The following is a 24,067-nucleotide window of genomic DNA, read 5'->3' on the forward strand; positions in this document are numbered from 1 at the left end:
AGAGGAGAGGAGAAGAGGAAGGGAACATCCCAGAGAGGACAGAGGAGAGGAGAAGAGGAAGGGAACATCCCAGAGAGGATGGAGGAGAGGAGAAGTGAATGGAACATCCCAGAGAGGACAGGGGAGAGGAGAAGAGGAAGGGAACATCCCAGAGAGGACAGAGGAGAGGAGAAGAGGAAGGGAACATCCCAGAGAGGACGGAGGAGAGGAGAAGAGGAAGGGAACATCCCAGAGAGGACAGAGGAGAGGAGAAGAGGAAGGGAACATCCCAGAGAGGACAGAGGAGAGAAGAAGAGGAAGGGAACATCCCAGAGAGGACGGAGGACAGGAGAAGAGGAAGGGAACATCCCAGAGAGGACGGAGGAGAGGAGAAGAGGAAGGGAACATCCCAGAGAGGACGGAGGAGAGGAGAAGAGGAAGGGAACATCCCAGAGAGGACGGAGGAGAGGAGAAGAGGAAGGGAACATCCCAGAGAGGACAGAGGAGAGGAGAAGAGGAAGGGAACATCCCAGAGAGGACGGAGGAGAGGAGAAGAGGAAGGGAACATCTCAGAGAGGACAGAGGAGAGGAGAAGAGAAAGGGATCATTACAGAGAGGACGGAGGAGAAGAGGAAGGGAACATCCCAGAGAGGACAGAGGAGAGGAGAAGAGGAAGGGAACGAACATCCCAGAGAGGACGGAGGAGAGGAGAAGAGGAAGGGAACATCCCAGAGAGGACGGAGGAGAGGAGAAGAGGAAGGGAACATCCCAGGGAGGACGGAGGAGAGGAGAAGAGGAAGGGAACATCCCAGAGAGGACGGAGGAGAGGAGAAGAGGAAGGGAACATCCCAGAGATGACAGAGGAGATGAGGAAGGGAACATCCCAGAGAGGACAGAGGAGAAGAGGAAGGGAACATCCCAGAGAGGACAGAGGAGAGGAGAAGAGGAAGGGAACATCCCAGAGAGGACGGAGGAGATGAGGAAGGGAACATCCCAGAGAGGACGGAGGAGAGGAGAAGAGGAAGGGAACATCCCAGAGAGGACAGAGGAGAGGAGAAGAGGAAGGGAACATCCCAGAGAGGACGGAGGAGAGGAGAAGAGGAAGGGAACATCCCAGGGAGGACGGAGGAGAGGAGAAGAGGAAGGGAACATCCCAGAGAGGACGGAGGAGAGGAGAAGAGGAAGGGAACATCCCAGAGATGACAGAGGAGATGAGGAAGGGAACATCCCAGAGAGGACAGAGGAGAAGAGGAAGGGAACATCCCAGAGAGGACAGAGGAGAGGAGAAGAGGAAGGGAACATCCCAGAGAGGACGGAGGAGATGAGGAAGGGAACATCCCAGAGAGGACGGAGGAGAGGAGAAGAGGAAGGGAACATCCCAGAGAGGATGGAGGAGAGGAGAAGAGGAAGGGAACATCCCAGAGAGGACAGAGAAGAGGAGATGAGGAAGGGAACATCCCAGAGAGGACAGAGAAGAGGAGATGAGGAAGGGAACATCCCAGAGAGGACGGAGGAGAGGAGAAGAGGAAGGGAACATCCCAGAGAGGACAGAGGAGAGGAGAAGAGGAAGGGAACATCCCAGAGAGGACAGAGGAGAGAAGAAGAGGAAGGGAACATCCCAGAGAGGACGGAGGACAGGAGAAGAGGAAGGGAACATCCCAGAGAGGACGGAGGAGAGGAGAAGAGGAAGGGAACATCCCAGAGAGGACGGAGGAGAGGAGAAGAGGAAGGGAACATCCCAGAGAGGACGGAGGAGAGGAGAAGAGGAAGGGAACATCCCAGAGAGGACAGAGGAGAGGAGAAGAGGAAGGGAACATCCCAGAGAGGACGGAGGAGAGGAGAAGAGGAAGGGAACATCCCAGAGAGGACAGAGGAGAGGAGAAGAGAAAGGGATCATTACAGAGAGGACGGAGGAGAAGAGGAAGGGAACATCCCAGAGAGGACAGAGGAGAGGAGAAGAGGAAGGGAACGAACATCCCAGAGAGGACGGAGGAGAGGAGAAGAGGAAGGGAACATCCCAGAGAGGACCAAGGAGAGGAGAAGAGGAAGGGAACATCCCAGGGAGGACGGAGGAGAGGAGAAGAGGAAGGGAACATCCCAGAGAGGACGGAGGAGAGGAGAAGAGGAAGGGAACATCCCAGAGATGACAGAGGAGATGAGGAAGGGAACATCCCAGAGAGGACAGAGGAGAAGAGGAAGGGAACATCCCAGAGAGGACAGAGGAGAGGAGAAGAGGAAGGGAACATCCCAGAGAGGACGGAGGAGATGAGGAAGGGAACATCCCAGAGAGGACGGAGGAGAGGAGAAGAGGAAGGGAACATCCCAGAGAGGATGGAGGAGAGGAGAAGAGGAAGGGAACATCCCAGAGAGGACAGAGAAGAGGAGATGAGGAAGGGAACATCCCAGAGAGGACGGAGGAGATGAGGAAGGGAACATCCCAGAGAGGACGGAGGAGAGGAGAAGAGGAAGGGAACATCCCAGAGAGGACGGAGGAGAGGAAGGGAACATCTCAGAGAGGACGGAGGATAGGAGAAGAGGAAGGGAACATCCCAGAGAGGACGGAGGAGAAGAGGAAGGGAACATCCCAGAGAGGATGGAGGAGATGAGGAAGGGAACATCCCAGAGAGGACAGAGGAGAGGAGAAGAGGAAGGGAACATCCCAGAGAGGACGGAGGAGAGGAGAAGAGGAAGGGAACATCCCAGAGAGGACAGAGGAGAGGAAGGGAACATCCCAGAGAGGACGGAGGAGAGGAGAAGAGGAAGGGAACATCCCAGAGAGGACGGAGGAGAAGAGGAAGGGAACATCCCAGAGAGGACAGAGGAGAGGAGAAGAGGAAGGGAACATCCCAGAGAGGACGAAGGAGAGGAGAAGAGGAAGGGAACATCCCAGAGAGGACAGAGGAGAGGAAGGGAACATCCCAGAGAGGACAGAGGAGAGGAGAAGAGGAAGGGAACATCCCAGAGAGGACGGAGGAGAAGAGGAAGGGAACATCCCAGAGAGGACGGAGGAGATGAGGAAGGGAACATCCCAGAGAGGACAGAGGAGAGGAGAAGAGGAAGGGAACATCCCAGAGAGGACGGAGGAGATGAGAAGAGGAAGGGAACATCCCAGAGAGGACGAAGGAGAAGAGGAAGGGAACATACCAGAGAGGACGGAGGAGAAGAGGAAGGGAACATCCCAGAGAGGACGGAGGAGATGAGGAAGGGAACATCCCAGAGAGGACGGAGGAGAAGAGGAAGGGAACATCCCAGAGAGGACAGAGGAGAAGAGGAAGGGAACATCCCAGAGAGGACGGAGGAGAGGAGAAGAGAAAGGGAACATCCCAGAGAGGACGGAGGAGATGAGGAAGGGAACATCCCAGAGAGGACGGAGGAGAAGAGGAAGGGAACATCCCAGAGAGGAAGGAGGAGAGGAGAAGAGGAAGGGAACATCCCAGAGAGGACGGAGGAGAGGAGAAGAGGAAGGGAACATCCCAGAGAGGACGAAGGAGAGGAGAAGAGGAAGGGAACATCCCAGAGAGGACGGAGGAGAAGAGGAAGGGAACATCCCAGAGAGGACGGAGGAGAGGAGAAGAGGAAGGGAACATTATTAAATAAATGCACCTGCTCTGTTTGATTGTCTCTCTCTCTGGACGAGGGACAGCAACAAGATGCAGAGTGTTTCTGAACCACTACCAAACACAACACTGTTCTGGGTGACCATCAACATGAGGCTGCAGGGCAGTTAGGAACTAATGGAAAACTGTTCAACAGGAACTAAATAGAGGAAACTCACCAAGACAGACAGATCCTGCCAGTGTGTAGATAAACGAGGTCCATCCTAGCAGAGATGATAGAAAAACTGTTGTTTTGGACTGGCATTGATAATGCATTTTGTTACCTCATTAACAAGTTAACTGTCACAGTATACACAACAATCACGACATTTATAAAGCCTCATATTCTAAATGATGTGACTTGGTGGGCGAGTCTGACCACTTGGTATACCGACGTCTTGCCATGTGAGCTGTGGGCCATAACACTGAGATGGTCTCATATCTAATCCACCATAGGGCCCTGTAATACGATGACGTGGGAGCCACTGACTGTGTGCACGCACACACACACACACACACACACTCACAAAGTAATGGACTACTTAACGTCTTACGTATGGTATAATGTGACCATTCAACACAGCACCACTGACTCCATAGCAACCACACAGCACCACCGACTCCATAGCAACCACACAGCACCACCGACTCCATAGCAACCACACAGCACCACCGACTCCATAGCAACCACACAGCACCACTGACTCCATAGCAACCACACAGCACCACTGACTCCATAGCAACCACACAGCACCAGACTCCATAGAGTACAGGCAGGGTGACCATGGAAACCAAGCCAGTTGTATAAACTTTAGAAGACTCCCAACCCCTGGAGGACATCTGTTTGTCACAGACAGTAGATAGCAACTTTCTCCCACTACAAACCAACGTCAGGTACAGTACAGTTCCCACAATGAGAAAGCGTGTGTCATACACACCACACAGCACTTAGCTAGGGTTTGAGTTGAAAGGTTCTGCTAACTTTACTGAAAAGGTTAACAGATTTAGTGCCAGATTGTGGATGAATGGAGCACACAGAACAATATCGCTACAGTAGACCAAGCTCTGGTCCATGGTGTTACATGCAGCTTGAGCTTTCTTCAAGGAGCACGTAACGCCCTGGACCAGAGCCACAGAAGGCCTATTCAGTAAAGATGGTTTCACCTGAAGGAACTGGTTGTACATGCTTGGCTCCTCCATCCAGCTTGAAGTCCAGATAGAGTGTTGGAGTCCGGGTGAAGATTTTTGACTGGACAAAAAACAGGACAAGACATTTATAGTATTTCATTGACCCCCAACATTCCATTGACCCCCAACATTCCAGGCAGCACCCCAACCATTGAGTTCTCTCATGGAGTGTTACAAAGAATAGTGTTTATTGCTGTATGTTATTTGTGTAAATTCTTTGTCTATATACTCCGTCTGCAGATTCTGCGAGACAGACACCTAGCACCCTGATCTGTTGGTGTTACCTTTCCCACTCCCTCTTTTAACACCTAACACCCTGATCTGTTGGTGTTACCCTTCCCAGTTCCTCTTTTAACACCCTGATCAGCTGGAGGAGTTGCCCTTTATCACCCGCAGTCAAACCCAGTCATTACTCTGTCTCCCTGTCAGTCAGCGACAGGTCAAACCCAGTCATTACTCTGTCTCCCTGTCAGTCAGCGACAGGCCAAACCCAGTCATTACTCTGTCTCCCTGTCAGTCAGCGACAGGTCAAACCCAGTCATTACTCTGTCTCCCTGTCAGTCAGCGACAGGCCAAACCCAGTCATTAGTCTGTCTCCCTGTCAGTCAGCGACAGGTCAAACCCAGTCATTACTCTGTCTCCCTGTCAGTCAGCGACAGGCCAAACCCAGTCATTACTCCGTCTCCCTGTCAGTCAGCGACAGGCCAAACCCAGTCATTACTCCGTCTCCCTGTCAGTCAGCGACAGGCCAAACCCAGTCATTACCCCGACTCCCTGTCAGTCAGCGACAGGCCAAACCCAGTCATTACCCCGACTCCCTGTCAGTCAGCGACAGGCCAAACCCAGTCATTAGTCTGTCTCCCTGTCAGTCAGCGACAGGCCAAACCCAGTCATTAGTCTGTCTCCCTGTCAGTCAGCGACAGGCCAAACCCAGTCATTACTCTGTCTCCCTGTCAGTCAGCGACAGGCCAAACCCAGTCATTACTCTGTCTCGCTGTCTGTATCCTCTCCCGTCCTAGAGTAACTCTACCACACAGTAAATGGTCAGGGTTCATTTCCTGGTCTAAGCAGTTTAGGTGTTGATGTAGTGTTACTTAGTGTTACTAAGAACGGACTGAACGCCCAGCTGGTGTTGCGGTTGTTAAAAAATACTGTTGTTCGGTCAGGGTGTTAGTCAGTGTTACCTGGTGCTGATTTTTCAGTGTAACTTTTCTAGTGTTGATTAAGGTGTTAAAGTAGCTCTGTAAGTGTTAAACACTCATTGGTTTAGAAGAAACCCAGTGTTGGTGTTAATACCCAGTGTTGAACTAAAACCACAGCCATCATTATCATATTTCCCAGCATGCTCTACTGCAGTTAGATTTTTTTTTAGAATTGTTTGTTTCAATATCTCTGTTTTTGAATGTACATCGATGAATTAATTAAATATAAATAACATACATTTTTCTAAGCTAATCCAATCTGTTATATGGATTCATTGCACCCATTACTGAAATGGTTGATCCAGTTTAGATGCTTAAGGTATTCTTCCGATCCCAGCAGTCATTCTGAATCAGGTTGCAGGTGAATAAAAATTAGAAAATGTTGGATATCCCCACTCTGGCTGGATTCCAATAGGAATTACACATCACTTTGCAAGCCAGCATAATGTGATTTGCAGGCCTACATTTTTCCTGTAAACCATGAGTTTCAGGCCACTTTATTAGGGTAAAACGAAGCCCTCAAAAATAAGGCCTTGTGAATTATGTGTTGTTTTGTGTTAAATAATACAATTATAATGATAACATAATCGCTTAGGATCTCACTTGGTGAAGGCCACAGGACGGAAAATGGATGAACGCATCAACCATAGCTGTGTTTGAATACCCGTACTAACATACTGTAAACTACATACTTAACGAGTATATATACTACATCATATAAGTCTATTTTAGTATACTGTAAACAAACGGTATCCTTTCAGTTGAGTGTAGTAGCGCTTCGCCTGTCTACCGGAAGTTGATGCTGTTGCTATGTAACTTCTTGCTAGTTTGTTAGCATAGACATCTTACGACTTCAGTACGCACCAAGAATATACCACTTAGCTAAGCTAAGAATGAAGTGAATAATCAAGTTAATAAATGTTGGGTAGGAACTTAGATAGCATATAGTTAATGTACTGGAAAGTTCAATGTATTAGTAGCCAACTAACATTACGTAGCTAGCTAACATACCAGCACATACAAGCAATTGTTGTAATGATGTAAGGCTAGCGTAGCTAACAATTTGGAAGCCAGCATAACATAACTTATTTGAAAGGTCATTACTTTATTACATTGCTCAACATTTCTTTAACATTTGTCATAATTAGTTTAAAACAATGAATTTCTATCCACTCTCATCAAACTTCTGCTGCTCATGTCTCTGTCACTAACAGATACAGGCATGGGTCGTAACTCAACAAGTCACTCGAAAGGCAAGGCACTCTGGAGAATAAGGCTTTACACTAAGCAGTGTGCTCATTTAACACTGAAAGTGTGGACCAGTATAGACACTGGGCCAGTGTTAAATTGAACACTCTCAGTGTTTATTCAGTGATCACCATAACAGTGAGTTAGTGTAACATTTTAATGCCACTGGTGTTGGAAAGTACCAGTGTTAAAAGGGCAACACTTTGAAAAGTGTAAATTCAACACTTTCTGGTGGTTCTCATATAAACACTTAAAAAGTGTGAAATTGAACAATCACAGTGTGTTTTACCAATCAAATTTAGCTGTGCAGCCCAGTCCCACCCCCAGCCCCACCCAGTCCCACCCCCACCCAGTCCCACCCAGTCCCACCCCCAGCCCCACCCAGTCCCACCCAGTCCCAGTCCCACCCACCCCCAGTCCCACCCAGCCCCACCCAGCCCCAGTCCCAGTCCCACCCAGCCCCAGTCCCAGTCCCACCCAGCCCCACCCAGCCCAGTCCCAGTCCCACCCAGCCCCACCCAGCCCCAGTCCCACCCAGCCCCAGTCCCACCCAGCCCCAGTCCCAGTCCCACCCAGCCCCAGTCCCACCCAGCTCAGTCCCACCCAGCCCCAGTCCCAGTCCCACCCAGCCCCACCCAGCCCCAGTCCCACCCAGCTCAGTCCCACCCAGCCCCAGTCCCAGTCCCACCCAGCCCCAGTCCCAGTCTCACCCAGCCCAGTCCCACCCAGTCCCACCCAGTCCCAGTCCCACCCCCAGCTCAGTCCCACCCAGCCCCAGTCCCAGTCCCACCCCCAGCCCAGTCCCACCCAGCCCCAGTCCCAGTTCCACCCCCAGCCCAGTCCCAGCTCAGTCCCACCCAGTCCCAGTCCCACCCCCAGCTCAGTCCCACCCAGCCCCAGTCCCAGTCCCACCCCCAGCCCAGTCCCCCCCAGCCCCAGTCCCAGTTCCACCCCCAGCCCAGTCCCAGCTCAGTCCCACCCAGCCCCAGCCCAGTCCCAATACATTTACATACAGATAACTGCCAAAATGAAGGAAACACAAATGAGGAATAGAAAATATATTGAAAGCAGGTGCTTCCACACAGGTGTGGTTCCTGAGTTAATTAAGGAATTAACATCCCATCATGCTTAGGGTTCTGTATAATGTGTGTTGTGTCTCAGTCACCAGATCTCAATCCAATTGAACACTTACTGGAGATTCTGGACCAACGCCGGAGACAGCGTTTTCCACCACCATCAACAAAACACAAAATTATGGACTTTCTAGTGGAAAAATGGTGTCGCATCCCTCAGCTTGTAGAATCTACATTGAAGCTGTATAATCTACATCTACATTGTAGATTCTATCTACATTGTAGAATCTACATCTACATTGAAGCTGTTCTGGCAGCTCGTGGAGCCCAATGACATGTTAAAACACTTTATTTTGGTGTTTCCTTTATTTTGGTGTTTCCTTTATTTTGACAGTTACCTGTCTATTACCCTGTTGGACATCGTTAGCCTCTCTGCCTGTCTGTAGTGTCTCCCCCTGCCCTGTAGTAACCAGAGGCAACCCGTTTCCCAGCTTCAACACATTTTCATCTGTAAAATGACAAACCTTATGGACGTCATTAGAAACTCTGTCTGTCTCCACTCCTGCCCTAGAGTAACCCCGCCAGGCAATACGGTCCCAGCGATGCCCCGCCCCTTTCTTAGCTTCAACACATTTTCATCTGTAAAATGACAAACCTTATAGACGTCATTAGAAACTCTGTCTGTCAGTCTCCACTCCTGCCCTAGAGTAACCTCAAACCCAACCGGCCCTGGTCAAATTTACATCTGAAACATGACAAACCCACTTCCCCAGAAACCTGCAACTCATTTCCTGTCTCGTCTAACTCAGCAGACAGACACAGAGAAAATAAGGAGGAGAAGGAGGGGGGGGGAGAAAGAGGATGGATACTCGTGAAGACGTAATTGCCTGCAAACGTCACATGATGAAGCTGAATGTCTTGTGGTTGGTTGGGATTTCTGGCGAGTCATATCTAGGCCTGAGGCTTTCAACATCTCAGTCATTGTATTGTATAAAGTTTTCTGGCTTTGATATGGGCAAGACCCCAGCACATCATATCAACAGCCGACACTAAGTATTCATTCTGTATAATACAGTGACAAAGGAACAATGATGATGACAATGATGGAGATGATAAACTCCCCCCCCCCCCCCCTTTTCATCCACTGTGGTTTTGGACCTGTGATTACAAATGCGTTACATTGTAGGGTGAGAAATATATAAATCTATACATGTTCTTATGGCTGTTTGTTATGACTTCCACATGACATCAACCAGTGTTTCTCCTAAATGCGTTTAGTAGCGGCGTACTGCCGTTGCTAATTCGTGGACGCCACCGAAAAACTTATATAAAAATAAGAAATGATTTTACCATCCCGTGGTGCACCGCTGCTAAGCGCATATAGGGGAAACACTGGTTGATGCCATGTGGAAGTTAGAACAAACATCCATAAGAACTTGTATAAACTTAAATAACTAAAACCCAGATAAAATATGTAGAAAATATAATAGAGCAATATATATATATATTTTAATGATTACCTTTGAGAACTAACAATCCCCACAAATAAAAAATAAACAGTCGGGGAGAATCCAAAATGTAAGAAATATCATGTCATGGGGCCCCCATTGATTTTGTTATACTGTTTGAGTCATTCAGATAGCATAAGAACAAGGCATAAGCCATGATAAAATGTGTAGAATTGAAGGAATTTAGCTTTAAAATCTTCTCTCAGCCCTATGGCACATTTTTTTTGAATGGCATGAAATTAGCTTTAAAAAAAAATAGCACAATGTTCTCTCTGCCCCGCGGCAAAATGTATAGAATTGCAGGAAATTTGCTTTAAAACAGCAGCAGTTTGTCTCTGCGGCCAAGAAGAGGGCCTCTAAAACCGCACAACTGGCCACACCCACTACCACCACCCGGGTTATGGTTAGTATGGTGCTCCTCACCTGTACACCCAGGGTTATGGTTAGTATGGTGCTCCTCACCTGTACCCCCAGGGTTATGGTTAGTATGGTGCTCCTCACCTGTACCCCCAGGGTTATGGTTAGTATGGTGCTCCTCACCTGTACACCCAGGGTTATGGTTAGTATGGTGCTCCTCACCTGTACACCCAGGGTTATGGTTAGTATGGTGCTCCTCACCTGTACCCCCAGGGTTATGGTTAGTATGGTGCTCCTCACCTGTGCACCCAGGGTTATGGTTAGTATGGTGCTCCTGACCTGTACACCCAGGGTTATGGTTAGTATGGTGCTCCTTACCTGTACACCCAGGGTTATGGTTAGTATGGTGCTCCTCACCTGTACACCCAGGGTTATGGTTAGTATGGTGCTCCTCACCTGTACAACTAGGGTTATGGTTAGTATGGTGCTCCTGGCCTGTACACCCAGGGTTATGGTTAGTATGGTGCTCCTCACTTGTACACCCAGGGTTATGGTTAGTATGGTGCTCCTGACCTGTACCCCCAGGGTTATGGTTAGTATGGTGCTCCTCACCTGTACACCCAGGGTTATGGTTAGTATGGTGCTCCTCACCTGTACACCCAGGGTTATGGTTAGTATGGTGCTCCTCACCTGTACACCCAGGGTTATGGTTAGTATGGTGCTCCTCACCTGTACACCCAGGGTCATGGTTAGTATGGTGCTCCTCACCTGTACACCCAGGGTCATGGTTAGTATGGTGCTCCTCACCTGTACAACTAGGGTTATGGTTAGTATGGTGCTCCTCACCTGTACCCCCAGGGCCTGTCCAGAGATGACGGCCACAGTGACCCCCTCCCTGCTGGGCTTGGGGACCTGGCTGTCCTTCAGCTCCTGGTACTGGGGCTCCACCATCTTGTCCTCCCTCCTCAGGTTGACCCACAGCTGCAGGCCCTGGACGGGCTCCTCAGACACGGGCATCTCTGCATGGACCACCCCTCGACCTGCCGTCATCCACTTATGAAGAGACAAGGACACACAGAGACAGACACAGAAACACACACACACAGATACAGAGAGGCATAGACACACAGAGACGGACACAGAAACACACACACACAGATACAGAGAGGGACAGACACACAGAGACGGACACAGAAACACACACACACAGATACAGAGAGGCATAGACACACAGAGACGGACACAGAAACACACATACACAGATACAGAGAGACATTGACACACAGAGAAGGACACAGAAACACACACACACAGATACAGAGAGGGACAGACACACAGAGACGGACACAGAAACACACACACACAGATACAGAGAGGCATAGACACACAGAGACGGACACAGAAACACACATACACAGATACAGAGAGGGACAGACACACACACACACACACACACACAAAACACAATTACTAACCACATAAAGGAGAATTGTACAGTATAATATACATGAAATCAGTGTTGTCTCATATGATTTCCATAATAAATCACCCATGTGGACTTAATACTGGAACTAACTGGTTTCCAGGAGGATATTAACTTCACATTTACACCTTTCCTTCCCCAGTGCTGTGATATGTACCTAGTGGATGTCTATCTTCCCCAGTGCTGTGATATGTACCTAGTGGATGTCTATCTTCCCCAGTGTACCTAGTGGATGTCTATCTTCCCCAGTGCTGTGATATGTACCTAGTGGATGTCTATCTTCCCCAGTGTACCTAGTGGATGTCTATCTTCCCCAGTGCTGTGATATGTAGCTAGTGGATGTCTATCTTCCCCAGTACTGTGATATGTACCTAGTGGATGTCTATCTTCCCCAGTGCTGTGATATGTACCTAGTGGATGTCTATCTTCCCCAGTGTACCTAGTGGATGTCTATCTTCCCCAGTGCTGTGATATGTACCTAGTGGATGTCTATCTTCCCCAGTGTACCTAGTGGATGTCTATCTTCCCCAGTGCTGTGATATGTACCTAGTGGATGTCTATCTTCCCCAGTGCTGTGATATGTACCTAGTGGATGTCTATCTTCCCCAGTGCTGTGATATGTACCTAGTGGATGTCTATCTTCCCCAGTGCTGTGATATGTAGCTAGTGGATGTCTATCTTCCCCAGTGCTGTGATATGTACCTAGTGGATGTCTATCTTCCCCAGTGCTGTGATATGTAGCTAGTGGATGTCTATCTTCCCCAGTGCTGTGATATGTACCTAGTGGATGTCTATCTTCCCCAGTGCTGTGATATGTAGCTAGTGGATGTCTATCTTCCCCAGTGCTGTGATATGTACCTAGTGGATGTCTATCTTCCCCAGTGCTGTGATATGTACCTAGTGGATGTCTATCTTCCCCAGTGCTGTGATATGTAGCTAGTGGATGTCTATCTTCCCCAGTGCTGTGATATGTAGCTAGTGGATGTCTATCTTCCCCAGTGCTGTGATATGTACCTAGTGGGTGTCTATCTTCCCCAGTGCTGTGATATGTACCTAGTGGATGTCTATCTTCCCCAGTGCTGTGATATGTACCTAGTGGATGTCTATCTTCCCCAGTGCTGTGATATGTACCTAGTGGATGTCTATCTTCCACAGTGCTGTGATATGTAGCTAGTGGATGTCTATCTTCCCCAGTGCTGTGATATGTACCTAGTGGATGTCTATCTTCCCCAGTGCTGTGATATGTACCTAGTGGATGTCTATCTTCCCCAGTGCTGTGATATGTAGCTAGTGGATGTCTATCTTCCCCAGTGCTGTGATATATACCTAGTGGATGTCTATCTTCCCCAGTGCTGTGATATGTACCTAGTGGATGTCTATCTTCCCCAGTGCTGTGATATGTAGCTAGTGGATGTCTATCTTCCCCAGTGCTGTGATATGTACCTAGTGGATGTCTATCTTCCCCAGTGCTGTGATATGTACCTAGTGGATGTCTATCTTCCCCAGTGCTGTGATATGTACCTAGTGGATGTCTATCTTCCCCAGTGCTGTGATATGTACCTAGTGGATGTCTATCTTCCCCAGTGCTGTGATATGTACCTAGTGGATGTCTATCTTCCCCAGTGCTGTGATATGTACCTAGTGGATGTCTATCTTCCCCAGTGCTGTGATATGTAGCTAGTGGATGTCTATCTTCCCCAGTGCTGTGATATGTACCTAGTGGATGTCTATCTTCCCCAGTGCTGTGATATGTAGCTAGTGGATGTCTATCTTCCCCAGTGCTGTGATATGTACCTAGTGGATGTCTATCTTCCCCAGTGCTGTGATATGTAGCTAGTGGATGTCTATCTTCCCCAGTGCTGTGATATGTACCTAGTGGATGTCTATCTTCCCCAGTGCTGGGATATGTAGCTAGTGGATGTATATCTTCCCCAGTGTACCTAGTGGATGTCTATCTTCCGCAGTGCTGTGATATGTACCTAGTGGATGTCTATCTTCCCCAGTGCTGTGATATGTACCTAGTGGATGTCTATCTTCCCCAGTGCTGTGATATGTACCTAGTGGATGTCTATCTTCCCCAGTGCTGTGATATGTAGCTAGTGGATGTCTATCTTCCCCAGTGCTGTGATATGTACCTAGTGGATGTCTATCTTCCCCAGTGCTGTGATATGTACCTAGTGGATGTCTATCTTCCCCAGTGTACCTAGTGGATGTCTATCTTCCCCAGTGCTGTGATATGTACCTAGTGGATGTCTATCTTCCCCAGTGCTGTGATATGTACCTAGTGGATGTCTATCTTCCCCAGTGTACCTAGTGGATGTCTATCTTCCCCAGTGCTGTGATATGTACCTAGTGGATGTCTATCTTCCCCAGTGCTGTGATATGTAGCTAGTGGATGTCTATCTTCCCCAGTGCTGTGATATGTACCTAGTGGATGTCTATCTTCCCCAGTGCTGTGATATGTAGCTAGTGGATGTCTATCTTCCCCAGTGCTGTGATATGTAGCTAGTGGATGTCTATCTTCCCCAGTGCTGTGATATGTACCTAGTGGATGTCTATCTTCCCCAGTGCTGTGATATGTAGCTAGTGGATGTCTATCTTCCCCAGTGCTGTGATATGTACCTAGTGGATGTCTATCTTCCCCAGTGCTGTGATATGTAGCTAGTGGATGTCTATCTTCCCCAGTGCTGTGATATGTAGCTAGTGGATGTCTATCTTCCCCAGTGCTGTGATATGTACCTAGTGGATGTCTATCTTCCCCAGTGCTGTGATATGTACCTAGTGGATGTCTATCTTCCCCAGTGCTGTGATATGTACCTAGTGGATGTCTATCTTCCCCAGTGCTGTGATATGTAGCTAGTGGATGTCTATCTTCCCCAGTGCTGTGATATGTACCTAGTGGATGTCTATCTTCCCCAGTGCTGTGATATGTACCTAGTGGATGTCTATCTTCCACAGTGCTGTGATATGTACCTAGTGGATGTCTATCTTCCCCAGTGCTGTGATATGTAGCTAGTGGATGTCTATCTTCCCCAGTGCTGTGATATGTACCTAGTGGATGTCTATCTTCCCCAGTGCTGTGATATGTAGCTAGTGGATGTCTATCTTCCCCAGTGCTGTGATATGTAGCTAGTGGATGTCTATCTTCCCCAGTGCTGTGATATGTAGCTAGTGGATGTCTATCTTCCCCAGTGCTGTGATATGTACCTAGTGGATGTCTATCTTCCCCAGTGCTGTGATATGTACCTAGTGGATGCCTATCTTCCCCAGTGCTGTGATATGTACCTAGTGGATGTCTATCTTCCCCAGTGCTGTGATATGTACCTAGTGGATGTCTATCTTCCCCAGTGCTGTGATATGTAGCTAGTGGATGTCTATCTTCCCCAGTGCTGTGATATGTACCTAGTGGATGTCTATCTTCCCCAGTGTACCTAGTGGATGTCTATCTTCCCCAGTGCTGTGATATGTAGCTAGTGGATGTCTATCTTCCCCAGCGCTGTGATATGTACCTAGTGGATGTCTATCTTCCCCAGTGCTGTGATATGTACCTAGTGGATGTCTATCTTCCCCAGTGCTGTGATATGTAGCTAGTGGATGTCTATCTTCCCCAGTGTACCTAGTGGATGTCTATCTTCCCCAGTGCTGTGATATGTACCTAGTGGATGTCTATCTTCCCCAGTGTACCTAGTGGATGTCTATCTTCCCCAGTGCTGTGATATGTACCTAGTGGGTGTCTATCTTCCCCAGTGCTGTGATATGTACCTAGTGGATGTCTATCTTCCCCAGTGCTGTGATATGTACCTAGTGGATGTCTATCTTCCCCAGTGCTGTGATATGTACCTAGTGGATGTCTATCTTCCACAGTGCTGTGATATGTACCTAGTGGATGTCTATCTTCCCCAGTGCTGTGATATGTACCTAGTGGATGTCTATCTTCCCCAGTGCTGTGATATGTACCTAGTGGATGTCTATCTTCCCCAGTGCTGTGATATGTACCTAGTGGATGTCTATCTTCCCCAGTGCTGTGATATGTAGCTAGTGGATGTCTATCTTCCCCAGTGCTGTGATATATACCTAGTGGATGTCTATCTTCCCCAGTGCTGTGATATGTACCTAGTGGATGTCTATCTTCCCCAGTGCTGTGATATGTAGCTAGTGGATGTCTATCTTCCCCAGTGCTGTGATATGTACCTAGTGGATGTCTATCTTCCCCAGTGCTGTGATATGTACCTAGTGGATGTCTATCTTCCCCAGTGCTGTGATATGTACCTAGTGGATGTCTATCTTCCCCAGTGCTGTGATATGTACCTAGTGGATGTCTATCTTCCCCAGTGCTGTGATATGTACCTAGTGGATGTCTATCTTCCCCAGTGCTGTGATATGTACCTAGTGGATGTCTATCTTCCCCAGTGCTGTGATATGTAGCTAGTGGATGTCTATCTTCCCCAGTGCTGTGATATGTACCTAGTGGATGTCTATCTTCCCCAGTGCTGTGATATGTAGCTAGTGGATGTCTATCTTCCCCAGTGCTGTGATATGTACCTAGTGGATGTCTATCTTCCCCAGTGCTGTGATATGTAGCTAGTGGATGTCTATCTTCCCCAGTGCTGTGATATGTACCTAGTGGATGTCTATCTTCCCCAGTGCTGGGATATGTAGCTAGTGGATGTATATCTTCCCCAGTGTACCTAGTGGATGTCTATCTTCCGCAGTGCTGTGATATGTACCTAGTGGATGTCTATCTTCCCCAGTGCTGTGATATGTACCTAGTGGATGTCTATCTTCCCCAGTGCTGTGATATGTACCTAGTGGATGTCTATCTTCCCCAGTGCTGTGATATGTAGCTAGTGGATGTCTATCTTCCCCAGTGCTGTGATATGTACCTAGTGGATGTCTATCTTCCCCAGTGCTGTGATATGTACCTAGTGGATGTCTATCTTCCCCAGTGTACCTAGTGGATGTCTATCTTCCCCAGTGCTGTGATATGTACCTAGTGGATGTCTATCTTCCCCAGTGCTGTGATATGTACCTAGTGGATGTCTATCTTCCCCAGTGTACCTAGTGGATGTCTATCTTCCCCAGTGCTGTGATATGTACCTAGTGGATGTCTATCTTCCCCAGTGCTGTGATATGTAGCTAGTGGATGTCTATCTTCCCCAGTGCTGTGATATGTACCTAGTGGATGTCTATCTTCCCCAGTGCTGTGATATGTAGCTAGTGGATGTCTATCTTCCCCAGTGCTGTGATATGTAGCTAGTGGATGTCTATCTTCCCCAGTGCTGTGATATGTACCTAGTGGATGTCTATCTTCCCCAGTGCTGTGATATGTAGCTAGTGGATGTCTATCTTCCCCAGTGCTGTGATATGTACCTAGTGGATGTCTATCTTCCCCAGTGCTGTGATATGTAGCTAGTGGATGTCTATCTTCCCCAGTGCTGTGATATGTAGCTAGTGGATGTCTATCTTCCCCAGTGCTGTGATATGTACCTAGTGGATGTCTATCTTCCCCAGTGCTGTGATATGTACCTAGTGGATGTCTATCTTCCCCAGTGCTGTGATATGTACCTAGTGGATGTCTATCTTCCCCAGTGCTGTGATATGTAGCTAGTGGATGTCTATCTTCCCCAGTGCTGTGATATGTACCTAGTGGATGTCTATCTTCCCCAGTGCTGTGATATGTACCTAGTGGATGTCTATCTTCCACAGTGCTGTGATATGTACCTAGTGGATGTCTATCTTCCCCAGTGCTGTGATATGTAGCTAGTGGATGTCTATCTTCCCCAGTGCTGTGATATGTACCTAGTGGATGTCTATCTTCCCCAGTGCTGTGATATGTAGCTAGTGGATGTCTATCTTCCCCAGTGCTGTGATATGTAGCTAGTGGATGTCTATCTTCCCCAGTGCTGTGATATGTAGCTAGTGGATGTCTATCTTCCCCAGTGCTGTGATATGTACCTAGTGGATGTCTATCTTCCCCAGTGCTGTGATATGTACCTAGTGGATGCCTATCTTCCCCAGTGCTGTGATATGTACCTAGTGGATGTCTATCTTCCCCAGTGCTGTGATATGTACCTAGTGGATGTCTATCTTCCCCAGTGCTGTGATATGTAGCTAGTGGATGTCTATCTTCCCCAGTGCTGTGATATGTACCTAGTGGATGTCTATCTTCCCCAGTGTACCTAGTGGATGTCTATCTTCCCCAGTGCTGTGATATGTAGCTAGTGGATGTCTATCTTCCCCAGCGCTGTGATATGTACCTAGTGGATGTCTATCTTCCCCAGTGCTGTGATATGTACCTAGTGGATGTCTATCTTCCCCAGTGCTGTGATATGTAGCTAGTGGATGTCTATCTTCCCCAGTGTACCTAGTGGATGTCTATCTTCCCCAGTGCTGTGATATGTACCTAGTGGATGTCTATCTTCCCCAGTGTACCTAGTGGATGTCTATCTTCCCCAGTGCTGTGATATGTACCTAGTGGGTGTCTATCTTCCCCAGTGCTGTGATATGTACCTAGTGGATGTCTATCTTCCCCAGTGCTGTGATATGTACCTAGTGGATGTCTATCTTCCCCAGTGCTGTGATATGTACCTAGTGGATGTCTATCTTCCACAGTGCTGTGATATGTACCTAGTGGATGTCTATCTTCCCCAGTGCTGTGATATGTACCTAGTGGATGTCTATCTTCCCCAGTGCTGTGATATGTACCTAGTGGATGTCTATCTTCCACAGTGCTGTGATATGTACCTAGTGGATGTCTATCTTCCCCAGTGCTGTGATATGTAGCTAGTGGATGTCTATCTTCCCCAGTGCTGTGATATGTACCTAGTGGATGTCTATCTTCCCCAGTGCTGTGATATGTAGCTAGTGGATGTCTATCTTCCCCAGTGCTGTGATATGTAGCTAGTGGATGTCTATCTTCCCCAGTGCTGTGATATGTAGCTAGTGGATGTCTATCTTCCCCAGTGCTGTGATATGTACCTAGTGGATGTCTATCTTCCCCAGTGCTGTGATATGTACCTAGTGGATGCCTATCTTCCCCAGTGCTGTGATATGTACCTAGTGGATGTCTATCTTCCCCAGTGCTGTGATATGTACCTAGTGGATGTCTATCTTCCCCAGTGCTGTGATATGTAGCTAGTGGATGTCTATCTTCCCCAGTGCTGTGATATGTACCTAGTGGATGTCTATCTTCCCCAGTGTACCTAGTGGATGTCTATCTTCCCCAGTGCTGTGATATGTAGCTAGTGGATGTCTATCTTCCCCAGCGCTGTGATATGTACCTAGTGGATGTCTATCTTCCCCAGTGCTGTGATATGTACCTAGTGGATGTCTATCTTCCCCAGTGCTGTGATATGTAGCTAGTGGATGTCTATCTTCCCCAGTGTACCTAGTGGATGTCTATCTTCCCCAGTGCTGTGATATGTACCTAGTGGATGTCTATCTTCCCCAGTGTACCTAGTGGATGTCTATCTTCCCCAGTGCTGTGATATGTACCTAGTGGGTGTCTATCTTCCCCAGTGCTGTGATATGTACCTAGTGGATGTCTATCTTCCCCAGTGCTGTGATATGTACCTAGTGGATGTCTATCTTCCCCAGTGCTGTGATATGTACCTAGTGGATGTCTATCTTCCACAGTGCTGTGATATGTACCTAGTGGATGTCTATCTTCCCCAGTGCTGTGATATGTACCTAGTGGATGTCTATCTTCCCCAGTGCTGTGATATGTACCTAGTGGATGTCTATCTTCCCCAGTGCTGTGATATGTACCTAGTGGATGTCTATCTTCCCCAGTGTACCTAGTGGATGTCTATCTTCCCCAGTGCTGTGATATGTACCTAGTGGATGTCTATCTTCCCCAGTGCTGTGATATGTACCTAGTGGATGTCTATCTTCCCCAGTGTACCTAGTGGATGTCTATCTTCCCCAGTGTACCTAGTGGATGTCTATCTTCCCCAGTGCTGTGATATGTACCTAGTGGATGTCTATCTTCCCCAGTGCTGTGATATGTACCTAGTGGATGTCTATCTTCCCCAGTGCTGTGATATGTAGCTAGTGGATGTCTATCTTCCCCAGTGCTGTGATATGTAGCTAGTGGATGTCTATCTTCCCCAGTGCTGTGATATGTACCTAGTGGATGTCTATCTTCCCCAGTGCTGTGATATGTACCTAGTGGATGTCTATCTTCCCCAGTGCTGTGATATGTACCTAGTGGATGTCTATCTTCCCCAGTGCTGTGATATGTACCTAGTGGATGTCTATCTTCCCCAGTGCTGTGATATGTAGCTAGTGGATGTCTATCTTCCCCAGTGCTGTGATATGTACCTAGTGGATGTCTATCTTCCCCAGTGCTGTGATATGTACCTAGTGGATGTCTATCTTCCCCAGTGCTGTGATATGTAGCTAGTGGATGTCTATCTTCCCCAGTGCTGTGATATGTACCTAGTGGATGTCTTATCTTCCCCAGTGCTGTGATATGTAGCTAGTGGATGTTCATTGTTCTTCTCAAAGCTCCGCTAACATTAAAAGAACACACTGGAAGGTTGTGTTCAAAATGGCCGCTACTACTTTTGGTCCAGGGGCTAAGCTGTGCACTAAATAGGGTCTAGAGCCCTCAAAACTCAACGTTGGACCTCGAAGCCAGTTCCACTGCGTGTTCTCTACGTCCCCTCTAATCAGGGACTGATTTAGTCCTGGGAAACCAGCTGTGTGCAATTCATTATCAGGTAAAACAGAAAACCAGCAGGCTCCAGACCTCGTAGGGTAAGAGTTGAGTACCCCTGGTCTAGAGAATAAGGGCTCAGGGAATATGGGGTTTTAGCCAAAGGTAGTGCACTATATAGGGAATAGGGAGTCATTTCTGATGCAACTTTTCAGTGCCCTGAGGGTGATTATGCAGCGTTGCTGTGGGAAGCTAATTGAGCAATAACACTTAAAACTTTCGTCAGCAGCTTTCCCCTCCTGTTCCACTGTGAGGAAACCCGTCTGCCCTGGGTTAGTAGCTCCAGCCCCCCCCCCCCCCCAATGGTGTTTGTCTCTCCCGCTCTCTCTCTCTCTCGCTGTTGCACACACACACACACACACACACCAAGTCTCTTGTAGTAGTATCTTGGTATTTTATCAGGATCCCTGTTAGCTGTTGCACACACACACACACACACACACACACCAAGTCTCTTGTAGTAGTATCTTGGTATTTTATCAGGATCCCTGTTAGCTGTTGCACACACACACACACACACACACACACACACACACACACACACACCAAGTCTCTTGTAGTAGTATCTTGGTATTTTATTAGGATCCCTGTTAGCTGTTGAGAAAGAAGCAGCTCCTCTTACTGGGTCCACACAAAACATGACATAATTTAGTGTCCTCAACTTGTTCAACAGCCACACCGTTCATGACCAGATTCAACTGAGGTCTAGAACTTAGGGAATGATTTGTACCAAATATAATGCTCTTAGTTTTAGAGATGTTCAGGACCAGTTAATTACTGGCCACCCATTCCAAAACAGACTGCAACTCTTTGTTAAGGGTTTCCGTGACTTCATTAGCTGTGGTTTCTGATGTGTATACGATTGAATCATCAGCATACATAGACACACATGCTTTGTTTAATGCCAGTGGCATTAGTGTCTATTTAGTGCCTATTAAACCACTTCCTGGTTGATGCTGACTGACTGACTGACCAGGGACAACAGCTTTACGACTGCTGCATGGGAAAAACACAGGAAATGCTCCTGAAGGCACGATGCTTCATTGATTCTGGTGGGAGTATGGTGAAGAGTAGGAACCTACATACCGTACTGTGAGTGCCCACTAGGTGTTTCTCTACCTGTAAATCCCCTGGTTTCAGTAGTCCAGAGTGGCCACAGAAATCCTCATGGGCTGAAACGCCTTTCAGAACGTAGGTCACCTAAACAAAGACGAAACAGATCCAAATATATTCACAAACCCACCGATGAGCCACTGCTGATTTTATATAACAGCTTGAGAGGCAAAACAAAACATGAACTGTGCTCTGCAGTTACCCCTCCCCCGAAATACCAACCGTGTCTAGAGAAGTGGAAAACAACTTTCTCTAAGTCTTTGCATATTGAGGTTGAGATGAGGAAAGAGATGAATGAATCTCGGTTGTAAACATGAATGGTTTGGGAAGGAAATCTCATCATAAAGGTTGTAAGACTGGAAAGCATAGTATGGTAAATTATTTATTTCATATTTTCCTCGTGCAAGTCTAACAGATTAAATATGTACAGTGTGTGTGTGTGTGTGTGTGTGTGTGTGTGTGTGTGTGTGTGTGTGTGTGTGTGTGTGTGTGTGTGTAATGCAGTGTCCGTTGAGCAGGACAGACAAGAGCACGTGTTCACTCCCCGTGTCCATTCCACTGCCACATGGACTGAGGTCAAAACGGACAGGAAGTAGAAAGCTATAGAGGTTAGAGGTAAACATCTGTCTCTCAGAGAGGCTTCTAAACCTCCAGCCAGGGGGGCGAGAGCCTCTCTCTGATCTGGCAGCGCACGCGGCTTTGAGCTCTGAGATGTAACAGTGAGCCAACACACCTGCTGCATGGAATGCTGGGCCGTGGGCGCTTCAGCCCTGCCCCCGTCAGGTCTGGTCCAGTCCGCGGCCAGATGGACACTAAGCTACACATATACAGTATCGGCTGGGCCTATGGCCTCATCTGGTCTGGGCCATGGTAGACGCTATGTTAGGTTACACATGTATCTACAGTATCGGCTGGGCCTATGGCCTCATCTGGTCTGGGCCATGGTATGTTTGGTTACACATGTATCTACAGTATCAAAAACAGGTAGAGACTTTTCTATTAAAAACACTTGTTTTGACTCTATAAATTCCCACTGTGGACCATCGCCTTTATGGTTGAGGAAACCGTGATTCACCAACACCACTTCCAAAGCAGAAGTTTAATTTCCCTCCTCCCCTCTGTCTAAATATGTGATATTGGTGGGTTTTCATTCAAACCCCAGTATACAAAAGCAAGCTAATGCTATGTATAACAAACCTATTGAGAAGCTTTCTCTGGACGAGGCTTACACTACAGTAGGCCTGTTAGTGCCATCTGCTGGTCGTTAGCAGGAAGTGCATCAATGGTGTATGTGCCTCACCCTCCCGCATCACTAAGGGTGTATGAGCCTCACCCTCCCTCATCATTAATGGTGTATGTGTGCCACACCCTCCCTCATCAATAATGGTGTATGTGCCACACCCTTCCATATCATTAATGGTGTATGTGCCACACCCTCCTTCATCATTAATGGTGTATGTGCCACACCCTACCTCATCATTAATGGTGTATGTGCCTCACCCTCCCTCGTCATTAATGGTGTATGTGCCACACCCTCCTTCATAATTAATGGTGTATGTGCCACACCCTACCTCATCATTAATGGTGTATGTGCCTCACCCTCCCTCGTCATTAATGGTGTATGTGCCACACCCTCCTTCATAATTAATGGTGTATGTGCCTCACCCTCCCTCATCATTAACGGCGTATGTGCCTCATCCTCCCTCGTCATTAATGGTGTATGTGCATCACCCTCCCTCATCATTAATGGTATATGGCGAGCAGGCCTTTCTAATCGACCTGGCCCGGGTATCCTGGAAGGATATTGACCTCATCCCGTCAGTTGAGGATGCCTGGTCATTCTTTAAAAGTAACTTCCTCACCATCTTACATAAGCATGCTCCGTTCAAAAAATGCAGAACTAAGAACAGATATAGCCCTTGGTTCACTCCAGACCTGACTGCCCTCGACCAGCACAAAAACATCCTGTGGCGGACTGCAATAGCATCGAATAGTCCCCGCGATATGCAACTGTTCAGGGAAGTCCAAGCAGAAATTAGCATTCTGTAGCTCTAAGTCCAAAACGTTCTGGGACACTGTGAAGTCCATTGAGAACAAGAGCACCTCCTCCCAGCTGCCCACTGCACTGAGGCTAGGTAACACGGTCACCACTGATAAATCCATGATAATCGAAAACTTCAACAAGCATTTCTCAACGGCTGGCCATGCCTTCCGCCTGGCTACTCCAACCTCAGCCAACCGCTCCGCCCCCCCGCAGCTACTCGCCCAAGCCTCTCCAGGTTCTCCTTCACCCAAATCCAGATAGCAGATGTTCTGAAAGAGCTGCAAAAGCTGGACCCGTACAAATCAACTGGTCTTGACAATCTGGACCCTCTATTTTCTGAAACTATCCGCCGCCATTGTCGCAACCCCTATTACCAGCCTGTTCAACCTCTCTTTCATATCGTCTGAGATCCCCAAGGATTGGAAAGCTGCCGCAGTCATCCCCCTCTTCAAAGGGGGAGACACCCTGGACCCAAACTGTTACAGACCTATATCCATCCTGCCCTGCCTATCTAAGGTCTTCGAAAGCCTAGTCAACAAACAGATCACTGACCATCT

The 24,067-nt window shown here is 47.9% G+C and overlaps 1 protein-coding gene across 3 annotated transcripts in view; it reads right to left on the bottom strand.

The window, feature by feature from the left end:
• Positions 1-24,067, bottom strand: part of LOC110521097 (pirin-like) — a 30,930-nt gene that overhangs the window by 3,055 nt on the left and 3,808 nt on the right. Inside the window, exons 4-7 of one of the 3 annotated variants that reach the window (XM_036982148.1) lie at positions 21,473-21,553; positions 10,998-11,204; positions 4,740-4,824; positions 3,755-3,799 (exon numbers count right to left, since the gene is read on the bottom strand). In XM_036982148.1, coding sequence (XP_036838043.1) covers positions 3,755-3,799; positions 4,740-4,824; positions 10,998-11,204; positions 21,473-21,553 — 418 coding nt within the window. The remainder of the gene's footprint in view (positions 1-3,754; positions 3,800-4,739; positions 4,825-10,997; positions 11,205-21,472; positions 21,554-24,067) is intronic. The other 2 variants (XM_036982150.1, XM_036982149.1) reach the window with 2 other exon arrangements.

Source organism: Oncorhynchus mykiss, chromosome 7 (assembly GCF_013265735.2).
Source record: "Oncorhynchus mykiss isolate Arlee chromosome 7, USDA_OmykA_1.1, whole genome shotgun sequence".
Taxonomy (NCBI): Eukaryota; Metazoa; Chordata; class Actinopteri; order Salmoniformes; family Salmonidae; genus Oncorhynchus; species Oncorhynchus mykiss.